The following is a 21,949-nucleotide window of genomic DNA, read 5'->3' on the forward strand; positions in this document are numbered from 1 at the left end:
TTCTATGTTTCTATCTTTTGTCCATCAGTTAATAATTATATAAGCTGTGTTAGCACCTTGTTTTTGGTATTAGGCCTAATTAGCTATTTATCTTCAATAGTTTCTTTTCAGGAAATGTTCCCATAATCCAAAGCATCTTGTTGTGCCTCCTCATGGCAACCAAGTCTTATTTATTATTTTAACGGGCAACTCTTGCGCAATAGTTATCAGCGTTTGTTTGTCCAAATTTTACGACTCCAAAGTCAGGTGCCGGAATTTTAGGAGTATCTGCGATTGTAATTCCCTCATGTTAACTGAAAAATTTACGATATTTGACCAGCCACGATATAGTCTGCTCTAAGGTAAGATAAATATTGACTCTAGTCTTCTCGGAGATTGCGATAAGGAAAAAAGATGATTGTAGTTTTCGTGGGATGTTGTTTTCTTATATTTTCTTATATTTCCTTAGGTCTCTATTTGCTCAGCGTTCGTTTCAGGGTCGCCTATCATCAGGTACATTAAGTGCAAGTGCCCAGGTAATTTGTCTGCCCACATCTTGTGCTATCTATCACATAGGGAAGCAACAACGATTTGATATGACCCTGTCGACTGATAAGCGGATTTAAGCTAAGTCGAAATACCTCTGTCAGCCATAATTGTGGCTTTAAACAAACGCTTGCCGTTAGTTACATTGGTATATTACCAACTAGGCAAATGATTTGTCAATTTGCGGAATGATAGTTACCAGCCAGGTGGAAAATTTAGGGCTCAGTTTTTTCAAAGGAGTAGCGATATTAGGCATTTTTTACCCATTGCAAGGCCATAAATATTCGACTTTAGCACAATTCATGCCGTTGGGTTCTAATGTTTCTAATTATAATACCAAAAAGCACATATTGGGGATCTTGGGGAGCGTTTTTATAACCCGTACTCACCTATTAAAGAGCAGCTGCAGAGGAGCAGCGCCAAAAAGACGCCGACTGAATTTGTCGGCAGTTCACCCATTTTTATCTCTGTTTTTGCAGTTGTAGTTTTAGTTTTCTAGTTTTCCCCGCTCGCAAATAGCGCTCTCTTTTTAACTTCTTTGGTTTGTTTACGGTTGCACACGAAAAAAATGTTTAAAAAATTGCAGTTTGTTTTCGTTGCTCGTGATTGCACAAATTATTCTATTCTGATTAACACTTTGCGTCCGGTGTCTTTTTTTTTTTTTTGGCTGTTTTGGTGTGTGAATCTGAAAGTATATGTATAATGAAAGAAAGATGAATTAGCTAAGATTTTAATATTAATAAAGATAGGGTTTTTTTTTAGTTTAAATTTGATGATAACTGGCTTTTGTGGTTAGTTAGCTCGAGCCTGAGAAGTTCATCTGCATTTGATATTTGTCATAACTTTAGTATTTCAGCTTCAAATGGCAAATGTTGGCATTTATTGGCGAGAAGAGCAAGACAACAGTGCGAGCGAGACAGCGCGACCCGATGTTGTGTGCGTGTGTGCCTTGTCTCTTTTGCATTCTCAACGGCAGCGAAGAGAAAAAAAATGAGCAAGGAAAACGAAGAAAATAAAACCTGCTGCGCCGCCGACTTCGCACATGTTGGCCAGTTTTTGTAACGGAAATTGCGGGGCTCTCGGCAGTCGAAACACGTAGAGCGGGAAATATGGTAGGGGCAACACTGTCACAGGGGGGAAGGGGACTTAGGATAAGGTAGGAGACGATTGCTTAAGCTGCATTTTATCTATAAGTTTGTGTTCTCTGCAGATCGTTATCTTTTGGGTTCGAGAGCGAAATGTATATTTCTTATCGGCACGAACTTATTTGTTTGCGTCTCTCCTCCAATAATTCATGACTCAAGCTTCGCCTCTCTCCCGCTCTCTTTCGCCCTCTCTCTCTATGTCTACTGAAGTTGCACCTATGCTGAGCGTCCTTGGATTGCAACAAGTTCTAAAGTACAGTTATCACTCGCTTCGGAGAATTTCGCAAGCCAAATAAAAAACGGTTGAGTTATAGAATTGAACGTGACTTCAATGCAATGACTAATAGTAAAGGTAGAATAAGTGATCAATTAAAGTAATGTTTCATTTACAGTGACAACTTGCAAGCAGTGCTCTTTCTAACAGTAGTGCGATGCTGCTCTAACACACTTTTTTTTGGAATGCTCTTCCCACTTTCGCAAATAAATCCAGTCAGATTTCAAGTCACAACAGTATTATAATAAGTAGTAAGTATTTTCATGCAGGCGAGGCAAAACTGTAGTTGCTTCCTCGCGAGCTCGTCTTGCGACTAATCCCGCCCACTTTCCCACCGCCCCCCTCATTTGGCTTACGGTTATTACAGTTACTGGATAATCAATATTTAGGGCAGGCCTTGACTTTTTTCTATAGGAACCGCGGCGCGTATGTGTGTCTGCGGCACGCGAAATATTCTTGAGAATATTCCTCTTTCATCTCGCTTCATTCTTGCTTTTGGCAAATTGAGACATTGTTACAAAATACCCGGGAAGCAGTTTTAAATATTCATAAAGTTTCGAAAACGCTAATTATAATGAGAGACTTGGCCAGAAGGGAATTTCTGGCAACGGTAGAGTTTTTGTGAATCTGTTCAAGTTGCACAAAGTTTAGAAGTTTTCCACTTGATATTCGTGAATTATTAATGCTGTCAAATGATTTGATTTTGACTTTCGGCGCGCCGACAAATTGTAATTACATTTGCCGATTTCATTTGATTGCCTAGAATTGGCCAACAGTGTGGGAATTAAATGCGATTTTGTAGTCTTAACTAAAATATTGCTCGGTTAAGTTTGATAAAGCGCAATAAACTAATTTATTAATGCGCAACTAACATCTTGTTCGCAAAACTGCCAAAAGTAAAGCGGCAAAACTTTTCAAATATGCACGCTATGAAGTCGATGAAGTTAATTTACCAACTTTCAGTTTATTCCGGCTTGTTAACAGTTTAAACAAATATTTTTAATCACGTTAAAACTTTTGCAGAAAGCCGCAGCAAACGAAATGAACTTTTTGTTATGCGACAAAAAAAGGCAATTTTGACAGACAAAGGAAAAATGAAACCGACTGAAATTGGTTTTGAAATTTGAGGATCTATTCTTTTCCAATTTTTTGTTTTTGTGGACAACATTCCAGATTCCAGTGGAATCACTTTGGCCGGCTTTTCCTAATGCTTTACGCGTTTCTTTTATGTGTGTTTCATATTTCCTATTTGCCAGCTGCAAGTGTGAGTCAATTTCCAGTGCTCACTGTTGGTTGTAACAACAATAAAGTTGGCAGCGAAGCGGGCCCAAAAACCTGTTTTCCGTTTTATTTTTCTTGCTTTTCAGGTGATGTTGCTCTTTTTTTCATATTTGTTGTATGCACTTTTCCAACTCGATTATTGGGTGAGTTTTCAAAGGGTTTTCATTGAAATAACTTTTGCACGTGACTCATTGGAATCTTGGGCTAAAACAACAAAACAGCATAGAGTCAGCAGAGCGAGAGAGATACATTTGTGTTATTTTTTGTCACACGCTAAAAAAAAGTTTCGAAAAAAAATATGTACAAGAATGCCGCCAGTTTATTTTTGGTTTTTGGGGAGCTGTCTCGACATGTTTTTTGAGTTCCTTTCCTCCACGGCCAAATAATGGCTGTTATGAGCAGTTATTATTATTATTATTTATTATTACCAATTTCTCATTGTTTAACTGGCACACTAACACACACGCACACGACGCGCCACGACCGTTAACACAGACGGTGAAGAGAGCGCGAGAGAATGCGAGTATGAAGAAGAAGAACCACTCCTGCTGTCTCTATTTGTATTGTTTTCTCTCAGCAAGCAGAGCACTCGACGCGTTGGCCGTCGAAACGTAACTGAAAGCACCGCTAGCGCTGCGGCCGCAAAATACCACAGCTATTGCCGCGCCACAAGATCTGGCAACCCCAAATGTTGCCAGCAGATGCGTGGCAGCATGTTGCCAACCGAAAGTAAACGAGCAAGGGAGACAGTAGGAGTTTAAGAAGCACAAATACCGCAAATATGAATCTGAAAGCAATTTATAAAACCAAAGAATTGAGCTCTTTTAAAATGAAATTAATTCATTTAACGTCATAAGTTCATGGAAATATTACTATCAGTGGATTAACCAAATATGTTTTCAGTGGAGACTAAAAGATGGAGAGTGTCTACCGTTAGGCGGCAAAGAATTCAGCCGTTTTCTTCTCGAGTGTCAGCAAGGTCAAACGACGATGGGCGGAGAAACTGGGCGGTGGCACTTAAGCCCCATTTCGTCACTTTTACGAGCGACTGGTGTCTGGTTTTTTGACACGTTTTTGTTGCCCAATCTTTGTGAAGCTTTGTCCACAAACTTTCAGAACGAAGCATTAAAAATGTAACTACTTTATTCGGAGGCACATTTAAAAGAGCTACACGTATATTACGCAAAGTGTGCTATCGCGATATGCAAGCTGAAAATCTCACACTTCGATAAGTTTTATGAGAATATTCGGGAACACTATCTAAACATCCTTCGAAGTTAGCAGCATGTTGCCGAAACCTCTTGCAACATTTCGGCATGAGGAAAACCAAAGTTTAACGTCTTATTTTTCGGCACAGCATTTTACGATCTTGCTGTCGAAGTAACCTCGCGAATGGTTGGGGGAAAATCGGGCGGGAATGCAAGTCGAATTTTCCGGCTGGCAACATTTCGGAGACGGCCACTTGTTGCCCGCGCAACATCGAGATTCGATTCGAAACAAAAAACTTCTTTTATGTTCAATTGCCGCGCTGTCAATTAAACCAGCCTGCGGAAAAATCGCGACGAGGGGGGTGATTTTCCCGGTTAAGTGGAAACAAAAAATCGCAGTTACGTTTGAATGCGCTGTGTGCAATTTACTAAATGAAATTGCGTATAGATGCCAATGCGATGTATTCTGCAGTTAGCATTGTTGTTTTGTTTTGTTTCGTGTGTCGTGTGTGTGACGGAGTAATTTATCACCCTATACAGAGGGATATATGTATGTATGTACCTACATATATCTATATACCAGCGACACCCCTCCCCCGCTGGAATCACCAATAAGTGATTTATAGGATTGTTATTTTGTCGTTGATGTCGCACTTTCGCTGCGCTTTATTTATTGCTCGGCATCATCCTCTATCTCCCACCTACGAAACAAAAACCCGATACGCCCGATTCGCCCGATTTGGAGTGCGTTAATTTTATTTCACAGCCGCCCGAATTTTCCGAACTTTTCACAGATGAATATTGAATTGATCGGGGCTGGCTGTGGGAACTGTGGTGACAATCGCTCTTCACGCTTAATTTGCTAATGCGTTCGACCTTTGACCCACGATGTACCAGCGATGTGAACATTTTGGTTATCAATAAATTAAATGTAAGCATAGATTCGTAATAAACAAGAATGTAATATAACGAAATTAAAGCATACATATAAATAAATAAGTAATCATTTCAAGAATCTTTGGTCTTGGCACCAGTAATCTGATGTAAAAACAAAGGAAGTATGCCCATTTCCCGCCGAGCACCACAATTATTTAACAATTATGGGAACCAGTGAACAATGGCGATAGTTTACGTTGATCAAGCCTACTTGAAATGGTTTCGCCTGACCTGTGACCCCGAAATCCGACTATCTGCTACCTGATTTGATGCCAGCCAGCCAGACAAATGAAGACGTCGATTTAGTTTTCAGATGGGTGGTCCTCGAATCAATCTCCAGCTATCTCGGCAATTCTGTTCCAATTTGTAGCCCGGATCGAGTTTGTTTTTTTTTTTTTGTTTTTTTTTTTTTTTGGTGAACACCTGCATTTTTCGGTGGTGCATCAAGAATAGGTTCTCAAATGACGGTAACCGCAGCCCGGAATCATTAGAAAATGGTTAATAACTCTATAAGCAATTAGATACGAAGAGCTCCCCGCGCAATCCGCAACATTTTTGACAGGTTTTGTCCGCACCGAAGAACCAAAACTCAATTCCAATCTCGATCTTGGCCAGCAACTTCAGCTGGGAATCATTAGTCCACAGGAACGACAGCCATTGAGCGGCCAAAATGATGAATTATGTTTTCAAATCGAGCTCACAAAGCACAAATGTCGGGTACAGATACGAAGTGCATATCAATAGATACACTGTGGCACTTACATACATATATGGACCAAGGGCCGGAGGTGCCAACGTCGGAAATTAATTGATATTTAAGAATTCGCATCATGAGTTCATTTTACGAGGACTTGACGGCAGATATCAAAGATGCACTCAGCCTGGAGCAAACAAAGGAAAATGTATGGTACTATGCCCTTGGCTTTGATCAGATTGATTCTTGAAGGATGTTGCCCCAACTGAATACAATAAATTATATTATCAAAATAAATCTTATTCAGTTTTTAATCACTTGTTTTACATTAAAAGAGTTTTAAGGGATCGTTTGTACTATTTTTCTAATGGCACTGCTGCTGTTTTTCCAGGAGTTTATTACAATTAAGCCCTCGGTTGCCACAAATGGGTTAATGAGTATCTATTGCCATGGACATGGAACATGGAAACCCCTCAGCTTTTTGGAGTGCGCCCACAGAACCCTTCTGTTATTATTATACCATTAAATGGCCCACTCTTTTCTCCAAATAACCCTTGACCCCAGCAGCACCAAAAACAAGTCGATGAGCCTCATCGCTTCGGTCTTTTCCAAAAGCAGTCTCATTAAACCATCAGGACAATAAATGGACACGAAATATTTTCACAGTTGACCTTTAATGGGCTGAACCCCGAACCCCACGCAGTACGAAAATCCCCCGCAACGTTCTAAACTTTCCAACTTCCGTCCGAATGGCAACCGCAAAAATCCGAACAACTATGCTAGGTATTCTTGCTATTGATTGCGATTTGGTGGCACAGACGACCCTTATTTTTCAGCACCCCCCAGCCCGAGTTTTATTTCAATTTTGCTCGGACTATGGATTGTTTATTTGTTTGTTGACCTTTTAGCTCTTGGCGCGTGACTGTGACCATTTGTCTGCTTTTCTTGCGCACGCGTGCCCCGATATTTGTACATCATACGTCTATCCGGAAAATATTTTGGGGTGCAATCACCCGCCGCCCCTTTTGTTTTAAAAACATTTCGACCCCTTGCAATATTCGGTTTTCAATTAAATTGCCAAAAATTATTGCTCGTGGGTGTGTGGAGAAAATGATAGTGCGAAAAGGAGCAGGGTTTGGAAAATGAAATTTTTCAATTCGACGGGGGGTTCGTTGCGTCGAATAGACGGTGTCGGGGTCAGCATTGTGTAACGGCTATTGCGACCAGTTCATTTCCTGTTGCGTATTAAGCGATTTGATTTAATTTAAAAGGCCTGCGTTGGAAAAATCGGGATGGGATTCATTTGGGCGGCGGTCAGCTGAGAAATGGTGGGTATACCAAAACAAAACTGACTTAAAGGACGGAGGAAGCGGATTGATTATAGAGCCAACTTGATGTGTTCTTCCCTGGCTTATAAACAAAGTACAATTTTAAGAGTCTTAACACAAAATTTCATCACAGAATTTCGTTTCCCGAAATCTTTGTGCAAATGGTGGAAGCCAGCAATCAAATCACCTGGCGACAGTCAATCTGAGCCAAAACGTCGCCGGCATAATCCTCCGAAATTGTGCATTCAAAACAGACTGAAAACAGGAGGACGAATTCGAAACCAGGAATTTGGGAACAATGGACAAAGGGGTGTGGAAAGGACAATTAGCGTCGGCCGCAGCTAATTATGATCCCATCGCCGCGGGTGGTGAACAAACATATATGTACTATATACTCTACTTACAATATAGGTGAGTCTGGAGTCCGGAGTCTGGGGTCTGGGATCTGGAAACTCAAACTCATTTGCGGTCCAATGCACCGGGGGGAGACCCAATTTCACTTTCCCTCGTTGCGTTGACATTTTCCGCATAGATTGTGAAACCCTTAATTAACTTTCGAGGGCAAATAAGGACCCCGGATATGTCCACTAATCCGGAGAGACTTTCGTTTTGTTTCGTCGTGTTTTGTTTGCCGCGCTTGCAATGTGAGCAGGACATTCGAGACGCCACCAAAGGACCAAAACAAAGCAAACAAAACATGGACAAACGGCTCATCCCCAATCTCCCGTTTTTGGTTTTTGGTTTTTTGTTTCTCGCTGTCCATGTCGCGTGCTCCTCATCATCCACATATTCTCTTTAGTTTAGTTTCCCGAGAATACATATATTTCCTATAAAAGGACCTTACATTCAGAACCGCTAGCTAAATACGTAGAGTACTTATCGAGACCGTGCTTTTCAGCTGCTCTCACTTTTAAGACTTCGGAATATTTTAAGAATATAATTCCCTTTTTTATTTGAAAATAGCCCTCTATATATATTTCTAACTTTTAGATGTACTTTGGTTCTTTTTGATTCCAATTTTACATTTTCTGGCCATCATCTAGACCATAATCAATCAAAAACTCGGCTTCTGGGCAATTATCCTGCCTGTGGTATTCCCAATTGCACGATTATTTTTTTCAGTACAGTTGGCAGAAGGGGAAATAACATTCGAAATTTACACCTACTGCGGCGAATTGGGAGGGCAGTCGCCGTATCCTGACCACAGACATCCTGCCAAACACCCGCACCTCCTGGCGGAAAACCCACCTGAGTCCTTCGGTTCCTTTGTCCTCTGCCGGGCACTCATTATGCCATGTGGTCAAACATAAAGTATGTCTGCATGTGGTGCGGTTCAACAACGTTACTTTGAAGCTATATATATATATATATATATATGTATATATATATATGTATATCCACGCGACTGCATCCATGTATTGTTATATGGCTATAGGCGGTATGCGAGCACAAAAAAAGTAACAAAATAATTTCCATGCCAACATTTCCGGGAGCTGTGCAAATTTAGGGCTTCTCACCCGTGCGAGGAATGTGTGGATAATGCGTATCCATTTAACGCATTACTGAGCCCTGCTCATCGCAGAAAAAGAGGACGAAAAGAAGGCGTGGCTAAATTCCAACTCCAGGATACTCCGGGCAAGATGAATACTTCATTAGATTGAAGCATTTTGCAAATCTGATGCATTATAAATCCTGGAATTTCCTCTCAATGTCACACCATCGAGCAATACTTATATTTCTACCTAAATAATGTATTATTCGAGTATACCCTTTGCCCTTGAGCGCTACGTGGTATAGAAACAGCGTCTGCGGCTGTGGGTATTTTTTTTTTAGCCATAATTATTAGCTTTTGGTTGGATAAGGCGTCGCTGGGTCTGGCTGTCTCAGAAGGATGCTTTGTTGCGGTCAAGGGGATGGGATTTTACCCGAGCAACCTGACCATCCTTTTTTTTACTCCTTGAGTGGCAGGACAATGGCCAGCTCCATGCAGGCTAAAGTTAAGTTTTATGTGGCATGAGATCAACAGCTCAGTGGAATTTTTTCATCAAGCCTAATTTTGAACAAAATGATTAATTTAAAGGTCTATACTCGAAACAAATATTTTCAACAACTCCAAGATTAAAATGCTTTAGCGTTCCCAGAAATATCAAAAATCAGCCGAGCCCTCTTTACTCTTAAATAGCTAATGGTCAATTAATCGGAGCATTTTGATTAGATCGTAGCTAATTGTGTACTTTATTACTCATCAGAGGAAAGTACCAGCATAGTTGTATTATCTAGCCAGCAGTTGTATTATCTATCTGACCAGGGAAACCAGAGATCCATGCCGCGCCAGCTCGCTTGAGAACAAGAACCGTGCGAACGTAATCGGATCGCTTTTTTGGGCATAGGAACCTTGCGTTACCATCCCATTTCCAACCGCTAATCTTGGCGGCGGGGAGTCGAGTCTTCTGCGCTATTTATCGATGAAAGCGTGGCCTTTATTTCGGAATTCGGTTTAGGGTTTCGCTTTTGGAGATCCGGGTAGAAAGGAAATGTCAATATTTGTCATTACCGCGTGGCATTTTCTAGCGAATTTCTTCGACGCTTTGTCTACGGATATTTTTTGTCTTTCCTTGTTGGGGTTTTTCGGGGTTTGGTTTCGTCGGCTTTTCCTTTGTGGCTGCAACGGCCATAAAACCAACAAAGGCGAAACAAAGGCCGCCGTGCGCCGTGTGATTATGTAAGACGCAGTTGCATATCGGGCTCATATTTACTTTGGCCAAACACCACACATTGCAGGCGGATATACACAGCCAGAACCGGGGATTCCGGGCCACCAGATCCAGAACCAGAACCAGAATCAGAATCAGAATCGGAATCAGAAACGAAACACCAGGCAGGGCAATGTTTGGATTGGACTCTTCCGTTTCCGATAATCGGATATGGCGATGTTTGGATATAACTACATATATATTTAAATGGTGCGACCAGGAAACAAAGTAGTCGTAGTCAAAATGTTTAGAAAACTTTGGCTGACATCATGTAGGCAATTGCTTTATTTGTCAAACTCGAGACATTACAAAAGTAATTTTGCCCGACGACGATTTATAAAAATTCCAAAATTTGTAAGTATTTTGAGCATTTAAATATTTTATTTTTATTTGATTTATTTATTTTTATATTTATTTTTTATTGAGTATTCATAGTAAAACCATGGAGAAGAACGCAAAGGACATAATCCCGGAAAATTTCGATTTCGAGGAGGAGATCTCTCTCCTGATGATCGAACACAACCAGATTGCTATAGTTGATCGGGATGAACCCATTTCGGAGGAAAGCGATTTGGATGACGACTCCGATAGCCGCTTATTTTCTACTTATGAAGAGGACAGCTTGTTAATATAATGGGGCATTTCTCACATTTGCACGTTGTTGCTTATCAATAACTCCCAATAAAGTGCTGTACCATATTGCCATGTCGTCATCCGTCATGATCTGCTTTCGGGATCGCTTATTGTCCCTTGGCTCATCGCTCACTTGTGCTCTAAGCGGATTAGGTTTCACCCAAAAACGTGTACGGGACAATGGACTTGATGGTGGAAACTAAAAAGTAAAACAAAAAGGGAAACGCGGGCAACCCTCGAAACAATGAACCATGAGGCAAGTGGATTGTCAGCTTGTAATCCGCCACTCCGCCTTATATCTGCCCATATGTATGTATATCCTCAGGGTCGAGATCCCAAAATGCACTTGCTACATGGTTATTGCATCATCGCCTTATTGCCCTAATGCGATTAGCATTCATTTTTAATCGGTCCTCATTGGAACTAGGTTTTTTGTCTAAGTCTTTCGATAGTCTTGTCTTATTGCATTTCTAGTGCTTTTAAAAAAATGGAGACGATGAAAAGTATTGAAATCAAAACCCAGTTTTTCGAAAGATTCAATTTTGAATCTACCTCGCATGGCATTTAATGCATAAGGATATAATAATTATTTTATAAATTAGATTGAATGTTTTCAAAGTCTATACTTTGTTGTGCCAAGTATATGACTTAGCTTTGGCTGCTCATTACGCAATTTTTCGGGCGGGTGTTCTTTTGTGAAGTGGTCCATTGTCAGTGCCCTAGACCAGAAACGCAAACTGTCTCGAGAGCGAGCGACTTGAGGACGACCAAGTTGTGGCAAGAGTACAGTCACCACCGTTGGCCACCAACTCCTGGCCCCTGACCCCTGACCCCTCGGCAATGACAACCCCCGGTGGAACAATGGAGTTGAATGGTTCGCAATGGAGTGGGTCAACGTAGAGCGTGCTCAGCCTGTGAAATTCCAAACCAGAAGAACACTTTCATCGATAATCACGAGGGTCACTCGGTGGGTCAAGTGTCGTCGCAGCGCGTGCCAAAAAACCCTTTAAAAAGGGGGGGTAGAACACGTGGAGATCTGTACAATTTAAGTATTATCATTATAGATGCAAATCAAGGGGTAGCAAGTGAGAAAACGAAACTTAATTTATTTGAAATATCAAGTGAATATGCTAAAAACCGTTCCCAGCGAATCTGTTCACAAAACCGCCGCCCGTGAGTATGCAATAAATAATTTCAAACTGATGGGCGAAAAAATGGCTGGCAGCCCAAAAGCGGGCAACAACAAACATATTCCATTTAGTTATTCGCTCGGCTTCAATTGCAAAATTTATAGTTTGTAGCTCCCATCTGCAGTATCGCTCGATCTATTTCCGTTTACACTCGCGGAGTTTGCTTTTAACTAACGTGACACAGCCGCATTCAAATCAGCTTAATTAAATTGTAATTGGATATGTTTTTTCGCCTAGAAACTGACACAAACAAGCGAAAATCGAGGGGTCTGGCAATGGAAACTGGGAAATGGGAAATGGAAAATGGGAATTGGAATGGTGGTTTGATGGCTGACGCTTGATAAGCTCATCGCGTGAATTGTCTTTAAAGCTGCGGACAGGCGTCTCCACTCGTCCAGCCATCCATCTGTAGCTATTGCTACATATTTATATGTACATATATGCATATGTATATGTATGAATGCCCACCCACCAGCCAAAGCCAACCCTTATCCCATCAGGAATAGTGATGTCAACGAAACTGTCAAAAGTAGTCAAACTGCTATTCGTTTTCCACTACGTGAGCCTGGCAGAATGGTTAAGCATATTATTTGGAATTTAAAACAATGCATTGTTTATAGCACTCATTGCTGTCAACGAAAGCTCTTTAGATTGCATTTGTTAGAAAGTAGTGATAAAATCAAAAATACCACTCTCTTAAATAACTCCATAGTAGCTTGATAATAGGAAAAGACTTCTTGAAAGTAAAATAATATATTTAAAATAGCCAAATTGGCAGCATTTGAAGTAGAGGCTGTTGCTTCTTGTTTATGCAACGAAACTAATTTAAAGTGCTTCACGCGGCGGTCGCATAATCCGCTGCCATGGTGTGCGTCTGTCCCCCTCCCCCTCTCGCTTCCACACTTTTCCCTCTCTGTCTCCTTGGCTCTGTGTGTGATAACTTCGTTAAGTTGTTGACACGCATACATACACACATATATAAGTCCGCATATGGGGGTAAATAATAATAACAATATAGTCAGTAATTAAATGACACTGGCACGTGGCGCTACGAAGCCAACAACAAAGTTCACAGGATAGCCAAAGGGCACACCCATCCACATACACACACACACACCCACAGACGGGGATACAAAGCCACGGACAAGAAAACATATATATCAGTGCCTTTTAGGGCCAATATAACCAGGTTGATTACCAAATCGCTATATTACTAATAATTTCTGTTAGCATTGAAAGTTCTACGTGCACAAAGTATGTTTCCAAGTACTCTTGTAGACCATTTAAGCCTAAACCCAAATGAAATTCTACAATGTATATGGTCATTTCTTTTCTAAGAACTGTTTTGATTCAATCATGCCTTATAGACTTGCAACGCATGTGGCTGCCGACTATCATTTTGGATCATATATACAGCGCAAATATTTTCGTTGCAGATTACTGCGCCCATTTGATTAGAATTTCGAGACCGTCCAGGGTGCAACATTCAGGCATATTTGCGGCTTCGTTTCATTTGGCCATTTCGTACGACCAATGCCACTGCCACAGTCGCAGTTGCAGTTGCAAATATCGAAATGGGGAAAGGGGACTCCAACTGTGGATGCTGCGGCACATCGTTGACATCATTCAGATTCAACTATTTGCACAACAAATTCAAGTAAATCTTTGCACGAATTAAATTCTATTTGTTTACGACTCAATGAAAAGCCACAAAGCTTCTGCCAATAGGCTTTCGCTGTCAGTTTGGGTTATATATGTACATATATGTATGTACATACATACATCCGCTGGTTGAGATACTGAATTTATAGCCTGTGTTTTTGGCACAATTAAGATTTGCGCACATAAACGCCCCAACTTGTGTTGGCATTAAGTGCTTTGCTCAAAAACTTTTAATTGAAATAATTTGTTAAGGCCTCTGGCGGCCGAAAGGAGACTTCAACTTTTCAACAAAAAGGCGAAACACTTCCTCATTCCACACATCCAAAAAACACACACGAACGTAAATAATTTTCCAAACGCTGCAGGCATTTTGACTTACAGCTACAAACAATAGTGGTCCTTCAATCACATAGTTTATGCCCGAATGCCACAAGGACATCAAAACGTTACTAATTGATTCCTTCATCATTGGCTTTTAACTTGAAGTATTGATATTGCGTTTACCCATTAATTTCAAGAAATTATACTTTTTCATATCAATACGTTTATTCGATCTAAACTATGTAACCCTTGTCGTTGCTAAACTTGTAGCAGAAACGCTTGAAGCAAATCCTGCGCCTCATCGTAGTTGGATTTGCTTCGGTGGTTGTGGTTGTTGCGGTTGTATTTTCGCTATCCACCGTTGTGACATTCAAACTGCTCGTGGTCGTATCCAAGGCACTCGATGTGGAGTTAGTGGATGTTTGCGAAACCTCTGTGGTCACTTCTGTGGAATTTCCAGGTGCCGCCAGAGTAGTGGTCTCCAAGGTAGTGCCATTCGAAGTTGGCGGCAATGTGGTTGTTATATTACTTACTTCCAGTTCGAGGAAGTTCAGCAAAGAATCCATGAATTTCTGTATAGAGCTACGATCCTCGGCTGTGAAGGTTTGGGCCTCGGAAAATCCCAAAATACAGCTACTTCCCACGAGGGCAACGATCCATAGAAGCGCAAAGTGGTGATACCGATTGAAGGCTGTCATTTCGATCAAGTTAATTGTTCTAAGTTCTTTAGGCACTGCACAATTTAGCTGTCAGCTTTTAAGCATTTATACTACTACAGGTATCGCTATGCGGAAATTTCGGGGCAGTTGGGGTTACGTGCTGAAAGCGCGAAAAAATATGATAGTTCTTTGGATTTTCGACCAGCTGGGTCACTGGCTAATCTAACAATTAAACTTGGCTTCCAAACATTTTTTGAAGATATTTGCTGGTGTTAATCATCAGTGCTTTTGTGGTTTTTGTAGTCAATGAAAAACGCAAAACTATGAATGAACACACATAGTAAACAATGTTTAGTCTCAAGAAATATAGGTCATTAAGCTTATGAAGCTATAAATTGAGTTTAGCGTAATTATTTATTGAGTGAAATACTTAAACACTTGAAACTTGAGAAAAGAAATAATATGTAATATGTTGTAAGTGGTTTCGGAATGTGTATGTTACATTTGAAATGTACTTCTTTAAACAATTTCTCCTAAGAGAACTAAACAGAAGACTAATGTAACAGCTAACTGATTTAAGCTTACAACCCGTGCAGATGCCCAAATCCAAATCGATGGTAATCTTGGAAGCACATGGCTTTAAACCCGATTTCCTCAAGTCGAATATCCAACTGATCAGCACCCACTCATTGGCCGCAAAAGATAAGCAGAAGATCGGTGCGGAGCATGCCGAAAGAATTCTGCAAGCGTATCGACAACGATATTGATGTTGGGAAGGCACGTTTTACAGCATGCCAGTGAGATAATCTCGCTGGGCTTGATGGCGATAAGACGGCAAAAGTCGTATAAAAGAGCTGGGAAGAGCAGCGTAGTCTATCAATCACCATCAACTCAAGTTAGCGGCAACAACCATCGAGATGTGGCGCCTTCATTTGTTCCTACTCCTGTCCACCTGCTTTCTGGTGCCCCACGATGCCAAGCCCACGAAGCGATCCCCGGTTGGATTTTCATCGAGCACACTGGCCTCGCTGCTTTTGGAAACGGAAACTAGCAATGTAACCACCGATGTGATCACAACTACTACTGAAACAACGACCCCAAGGACTCAGCGAGTGACAAACATTGGACGATTGGCCTCCAAGGATCTGGCCGATTTGCTTTTGGCCAGCATGCAGGCACGAGGTGCCAAGTTGACCTCCTCCCAAGAATCCACCATGAAATCGCTGCGCACCGAGCAGGACAAGGATACGAAGGGCAACAATGTGTTCTTGCACATTGGCATGGATGTAATCATTGATATCTTGATTGGAGCTCGTGATAACGCCACTTGTGGAAGGATCATCCAGGACATCGATCAGTCGCAGGACCGAAACAGCCTGACCCTGACACTCAAATCCTTTTTGGCTCTCTGCTTCTTCAACGGCATCGAGTGCGCCAAGGATGAGGTGAGCCAGGTGATCAAGAGCACCCACTTCCGCCAGAGGCAGCAGAACACGATCGTTCAGGATGACCATCAGCAGGCTGAGGGCTCGGGCCTTCGCACCGCCCGTCGTGTGGGCGTGGTCAAGGACGACCGCAATTCAGTGCTGAAGTTCCTGCAGGCACGCAACATCAAAGAACTGAGCGCCATCCTTAATAACCTGCTGCAGTTGTGCGGAGCCTCGGGCGGCGAGGCCCACAAAATCATCAGGAATTTGCGAGAGAGTAAGTATACGGCGAGCAGGACACCTAGTATAAGTTTGTATTCAATTAATTCCTTATCCTTGCAGTGGGTCCCGACCGCGTCAGCTTGTTGCAAGTGAACGCTTTCAGCATGCTATCCGTATCCCTTTTGGACAGTCTATCGACCATTGCCGAGGGTAAGATCAGCGGCTTGTGCTCCGCCACCCCCGAAAGCTGGATCGTTCGCCTGCTGGCAATGGGCGTAGACAAAGTGGTGCTAATGGGCCTAATGACCGCCCTCGATCGCACTATCGTCAACTCCTCCAGCGCTGAAATGACCAATGCCGCAGCGCTCAACAGCATCAATGGTGGCGATTTCCCAGACTGGAAGTCCAAGGTTGACCAAAAGACAGCGGCCAAGCGAGCCATTCGTAAGTAAAATACAAGTATTAATCCTTTGAAAGGAGTTCTCTCTTTCTCCTTTACCTTTTTCAAACCCTAATATTTCATTTTAATTTTTCCAGTGGATTCTGGCGCGGGTAACGATTTTAATCGTAAGTTTGTCGCATGTATTCTATAAACGGATTTACTAACTTTATTTCCATTTATATAGTGGCCCCTTCAGTGCAGGAAATCGGAAATCTGAATACAGTCAACGATCTTGTTAATGCCAATGTGCCCGTTGGAGCTAATCTCCCAGTGTTGAGCAACATTGATGGGTCCAGTCTTACCGGCAACAACCTCAACCGTTAGTATTGGAGTTATTAATGCATATTTCCGTGCAAGCTTAATCTTTTATACTTTCTATATTTCAGAGGGCTCTGATGTAATCTTTGATGGAGACTCAAACAATTTCAACCGCCTAGTGGGTGCCAAGATTCCCGTTCTAGCCAATGCTCCAATTTTGTCTAATATAAAGAGTGGAAGCGGCTCTTCGGGCGTGGGTAACAATTTCAACTGTAAGTTTTCTTCATCTTTTCCAATACGCAGATTTTTACAATTGTATACTTTTTTAGTGGCACCATCAGTGCAAGAAACTGGAAATTTCAACACGGTCAATGATCTAATTAACGCCAATGTGCCCGTTGGAGCTTCTCTTCCTGTGTTGAGTAACATAGACGGATCTGGATCCGGCAACACCCTGAATCGTAAGTAGTGATACAGTCTATATTTCAACATTTGATTATTAAATACGTATATTGTCTTTGCAGAGGGATCTGATGTGGTGATCCAGGGAACACAAAATAATTTTAACCGTTTGGTAGGCGCTAGAATTCCGGTTCTAGCGAATGCTCCAATTTTGACTTCATCGTCGTCGGGATCTTCTGGATCAGGTTCTTCGTCTGGCTCATCGGGAAGTTCATCTGGTGTGGGAAACAATTTCAACTGTGAGTTTACCCCACTTGGACCAATTGCCAGACTTATAACATTTTAATTGTATATTTACAGTGGCACCATCAGTTCAAGAAATTGGCAATTCCAACATGGTCAATGATCTCATTAACGCCAATGTTCCAGTGGGTGCTTCTCTGCCAGTGTTGAGTAACATTGCCAGATCTGGTTTCACCGGCAACACTTTGAATCGTAAGTTCGAATCGTGATGAGGTCTATATTTTGTATATAAAACTTCTGACTTTTTTGCAGAGGGATCTGATGTGCTGATCAACGGAACAGAAAACACGTTTACCCGGTTGGTGGGCGCTAGAATTCCGGTTCTAGCGAATGCTCCAATTTTGACTTCGATCAGCAGTGGAAGTTCCAGCACCTCTGGTTCCTCCTCTTCGAGTCCATCCACTAGTTCCGGATCTTCTGGGTCGTCGGGCTCTTCTGGCTCTTCAGGTTCGGGTTCCACAGTTTCCTCCTCTGGCACTCCGAGTTCATCTGGCTCGTCCGTAATTGGCAACAATGTGAATGGTAAGCTACCTTTCATCTTTTATAATTTCTTCATTGTTGTTGAACTTTCTGTGTTCATACGACTACATCAAATCTATCATTTTAGTTAAGGGCGATACCATAAATGGAAATAAGAATTTCCTTTTCAAACTGCTCGATCTTGGTCTGCCGATCTCCTTGGCCGCTCCGGTTTTGAGTATCATTAATCAGGGCTCTTCCACTGGTTCCTCGACTGGTACTTCCTCTGGTTCCTCCACTGGTTCTTCCTCTGGTTCTTCAGGCGTTACTTCCACTGGTTCTTTGAATGGTTCTTCAAGTGGCGCCTCATTGGGAAATAATGCAAACAGTAAGTTGACGCGTTTCTTTTGCCCATAGAAAGTCACCTATGAACTTGAAATTACTTTTGTTATAGTCGACCCCAGTGTTGATATTGTTGGAAATAACAACCAAGTTACCAAGGTCGTTGATGCCAACGTTGATGCATTGGCTAATGTCCCGGTCCTTAGCCAAATAACTGGAGCTAGCTTTGCCAATAATCTGAATCGTAAGTACACTTCTTCGAAAAGTGGTTGTGCAAAAACTAATTGGCTGCCCATGTTTTAGAAAAACCCAATGTACTTATTAGAGGTGATGGCAATTCGGTAACAAAGGTTGTAGATGCCAATGTCCCTGTTTTGGCGGCTGTTTCGGCGCTCAGCAGCATCACCAATGCCGGTAAATCTTCTGGAAGCGGATCCAGCAGTGGATCTTCTGGAAGCGGATCCAGCAGTGGATCTTCTGGAAGCGGATCCTCCTCTTCGGGTCTTTTGGGTGGACTAACAGGTGGCTCAGGATCCTCATCAGATGGCCTACTTGGTGGTGTCCTTGGCGGCGTGGTTCCCGCTGTTGGTGGAGTTGTCGGCGGCGTTGTTCAAACAGTGGGACCCGTTCTTGGTGGAGTCCTGAACACTGTGGAGCCCGTTCTCGGAGGTGTCCTGAACACAGTGGAGCCTGTTGTCGGCGGCCTGGTTGGCGGAGTTCTTGGTGGCGTGACTGGCGGCTCTTCTGGCTCTTCGAGTCCTCTAGGCGGCGTAACCAACCTTTTGGGAGGTGGAGGTAGTTCCTCTTCAAACGGTTCCTCTTCTATAATCGGAAACAATGCTACCAGCGGTCCTAATACTTTGATCACTGGCAACAACAACAACATCGTTCGACTGGTGGATGTCAATGGATTGGTCCTTGCCGACATTCCCATTTTGAGCAGCATAACTAACCTTCTGGGAGTGACAGGACTAATCGGAAACTCAGCCAACAGTAAGTTTAAAGGGTTAAACAAGTACGTAATTGGAACATTCTCTAATCCTCATTTTGTTACTCTTGCAGAGGGTCCCAAGACTGTGGTTATTGGTGACAATAATCGTATTGTCAAGCTGATCAACGTTGATCTGTGGGTGTTGGCCTTCCTCGACGTTCTCAACATAATCCGCGGTAGTGGAGGTGTTTGCAACCAGCTTAACTGTAAGTGAAGATAGTCGCGATGATCCGTGATCTCTTACTGATCATCATCTCTTACACCGTTTTCAGCTGGACCCAACACTGAGATCATTGGCAATAACAACGATGTGGTACAACTGGTTGATGTGGATTTGAGCGTGTTGCTTGTGGTTGATTTGCTGAGCCACTTGATCACCAATGTGGCCAACGACTGCAGCGGCAAGACCACTACAGTTACACCCATCACAAGTCCACCCACTGAGCCCCCAACTGAACCGCCAACTCAGCCACCAACGCAGCCTCCCACTCAGCCACCTACTCAGCCTCCCACTGAGCCACCCAGTTACGGGCCACCCACCAATGAGCCACCCACCGTTCAGCCTCCTACTCATCAGCCACCCACCGTCCAGCCACCCACCGTTCAGCCTCCTACTCATCAGCCACCCACCGTCCAGCCACCCACCGTTCAGCCTCCTACCAATCAGCCACCCACCGTCCAGCCACCCACCGTTCAGCCTCCTACCAATCAGCCACCCACCGTCCAGCCACCCACCGTTCAGCCTCCCACCCATCAGCCTCCTACCAATGAGCCACCCACCAACAGGCCACCCACCAAGCGCCCACCATCGCCCAGTCCCAACAACTGCTATCGCAGATACTGCCGCAAGTGGCGCACCCGTCCCAGCTACTTGTGCTACAAGAACTGCGGTGGTGCCTTCGTCTACAAGCCCTAAATCAGCAAGCGTACAACGCCACCACCACCGAAACCGAGAGAACCACCGAAACCACCGGCTGCACAGGTACTCAATCTTGTTATGCGTGGCTCTGCCAGCCTCCCTGCCTTTGGGCATTTATTTATTTTGTCTACTTTCTAAGCTTTCTAAGGTTGTTTAATTTATTTAAAATATATTTTAACAGTTGAATCGATAATTAAAGTGTTGTTTGGTGAAAATGGGGGATTAAACAAATCACTTCATGAGATCATAAATTATTACTTCAAAAAATATAAATTATTTACCTAAGCCATGTCGCTTTAGGTACTTTATTCAAACACCAAATGCAATTACATTTACCCCCGCAACAGGAGGAAAGTTTAAACGAAAACAAAAAGTTACGCTTTATAAATAAAAGATAACATTATTAACAAAGACCACCCACAGACGAGCGCCGCATCAAAATGCCCAAACCTCTGAAGTTAGACAAATGGTCGTCAACCGGTGGAAATTGGGGCATTTTCCGGGGGGAAAAGCCATCCGGAACGTGCCTCATGCCTCATGCCGCATGAAATCATAATGAAAGCAATAAAAGCATCACCAACAACCAGAAACAGAACGCAGCACAGACAACCCAGAGCCCAGAGTCCAAAGACCAGAGAACCCAGAAACAGAAACAAAACCATTCAAGAGCGATGTCGGCGCTTGAGGTGCGAGTGTCTCACCTCATAATTGATGACCTAAGTAATTTGTTATGGCTATGAAACGTGTGGCAAACACAAAAAACGCTGCCGCAGCACGACAACTGCGGAAGAGCGAAATATTGTAGCAATTATAAAATTTACAGCAAACCAAGAAAAAAAAAAAATAAAAATAAACAAGCCTACGGGGTTGACACAAAATGCAGGAAAAGTTTTCCCTTCCGTGGATGGTAGATAAAGTATCTTTTTGGGCTGCTGATGATAACCATCAGTGGGTTTGTCGGGTGTTAAATATTATGCAACACCTCGGGGACGCAATTTAGTTGCTGCCAATAATTGTCGGCACCTGAGGAAGAACCTCAAGACGGCAAATGGCCATTCGGGGAGGTCAATCCACTGCTCAAAAGCGGTTAGCCAGTAAAGTATGGCCCACTTAAACCACACCTCTCGTTGGATGAAGAAAAGGTCTTATTTTGGTTGCGAACTGGATTTTTCTTACTAAATTATTTATTCGAATTTGAAAGCGCCGTTAAGCTCGTACTCTGAATGCCAATGCTATGAGTTTTAAACCACTTTTTAGGATCATAACTTAGACCAACTTAGTGGAATATTAGAGAAACTTCTTATGGGTCACCTTTCGGCACTTTTAAATGTGCAAAATAGTGCGCTAAGCCTATCTTTTTCTTCTTGCTAAATTTAGTCCATGAAGTATATACAAACTTTCCAACACTTGTTGCCTGCTTGTGTTGGTGGCGAAACCCAACCCCTTCTCCTCCAGACTTCAGTGGGAAAGCGAGACAATCGATAGCCAGCACGGGGCATTGGGCATTGAAAATGCAGCAGACTGTTAGGCGCAGACATGTTTTATGTACTTGTCAGTCAGTCCGACAGACAGACA

The 21,949-nt window shown here is 42.6% G+C and overlaps 4 protein-coding genes across 10 annotated transcripts in view; 2 read left to right on the forward strand and 2 right to left on the reverse strand.

The window, feature by feature from the left end:
- LOC6612531 (fasciclin-2) overlaps positions 1-3,842 on the reverse strand; it is a 64,408-nt gene extending 60,566 nt beyond the window's left edge. For 3 of the 6 annotated variants that reach the window (XM_032726430.1, XM_032726431.1, XM_002037003.2), the window contains exons 1-2: positions 3,654-3,842; positions 915-1,210 (exon numbers count right to left, since the gene is read on the reverse strand). In XM_032726430.1, the coding sequence (XP_032582321.1) occupies positions 915-984 (70 nt within the window). In that variant the 5' untranslated portion in view covers positions 985-1,210; positions 3,654-3,842. The remainder of the gene's footprint in view (positions 1-914; positions 1,211-3,653) is intronic. The other 3 variants (XM_032726432.1, XM_032726434.1, XM_032726433.1) reach the window with 1 other exon arrangement.
- A 6,501-nt stretch (positions 3,843-10,343) lies between these two features.
- Positions 10,344-10,843, forward strand: LOC6612530. Of its 2 annotated transcripts, none has more exons than XM_032725857.1 (2): positions 10,344-10,498; positions 10,571-10,843. In XM_032725857.1, exon 2 carries the CDS (start codon positions 10,587-10,589, stop codon positions 10,776-10,778), a length of 192 nt encoding a protein of 63 aa, XP_032581748.1. In that variant the 5' UTR covers positions 10,344-10,498; positions 10,571-10,586; the 3' UTR covers positions 10,779-10,843. The 2 variants fall into 2 exon arrangements, with proteins under 2 accessions (XP_032581748.1, XP_002037038.1); XM_002037002.2 differs by having other exon boundaries at positions 10,580-10,843.
- A 3,316-nt stretch (positions 10,844-14,159) lies between these two features.
- LOC6612529 (Y' element ATP-dependent helicase YJL225C) lies at positions 14,160-14,681 on the reverse strand. Its single transcript, XM_002037001.2, has one exon. It carries the CDS (start codon positions 14,646-14,648, stop codon positions 14,184-14,186), a length of 465 nt encoding a protein of 154 aa, XP_002037037.1. The 5' UTR covers positions 14,649-14,681; the 3' UTR covers positions 14,160-14,183.
- Positions 14,682-15,490: 809 nt separating this feature from the next.
- On the forward strand, positions 15,491-20,561 carry LOC6612528 (mucin-19). Its single transcript, XM_032725978.1, has 14 exons — positions 15,491-16,313; positions 16,379-16,702; positions 16,796-16,825; positions 16,885-17,019; positions 17,087-17,230; positions 17,288-17,419; positions 17,483-17,659; positions 17,721-17,855; positions 17,916-18,185; positions 18,271-18,510; positions 18,577-18,708; positions 18,768-19,457; positions 19,527-19,661; positions 19,728-20,561. The coding sequence occupies exons 1-14, from the start codon at positions 15,527-15,529 to the stop codon at positions 20,369-20,371; spliced, it is 3,975 nt and encodes a 1,324-aa protein (XP_032581869.1). The 5' UTR covers positions 15,491-15,526; the 3' UTR covers positions 20,372-20,561.
- The last annotated feature ends 1,388 nt before the right edge of the window (positions 20,562-21,949 follow it).

Source organism: Drosophila sechellia, chromosome X, assembly GCF_004382195.2.
Source record: "Drosophila sechellia strain sech25 chromosome X, ASM438219v1, whole genome shotgun sequence".
NCBI lineage: Eukaryota > Metazoa > Arthropoda > Insecta > Diptera > Drosophilidae > Drosophila > Drosophila sechellia.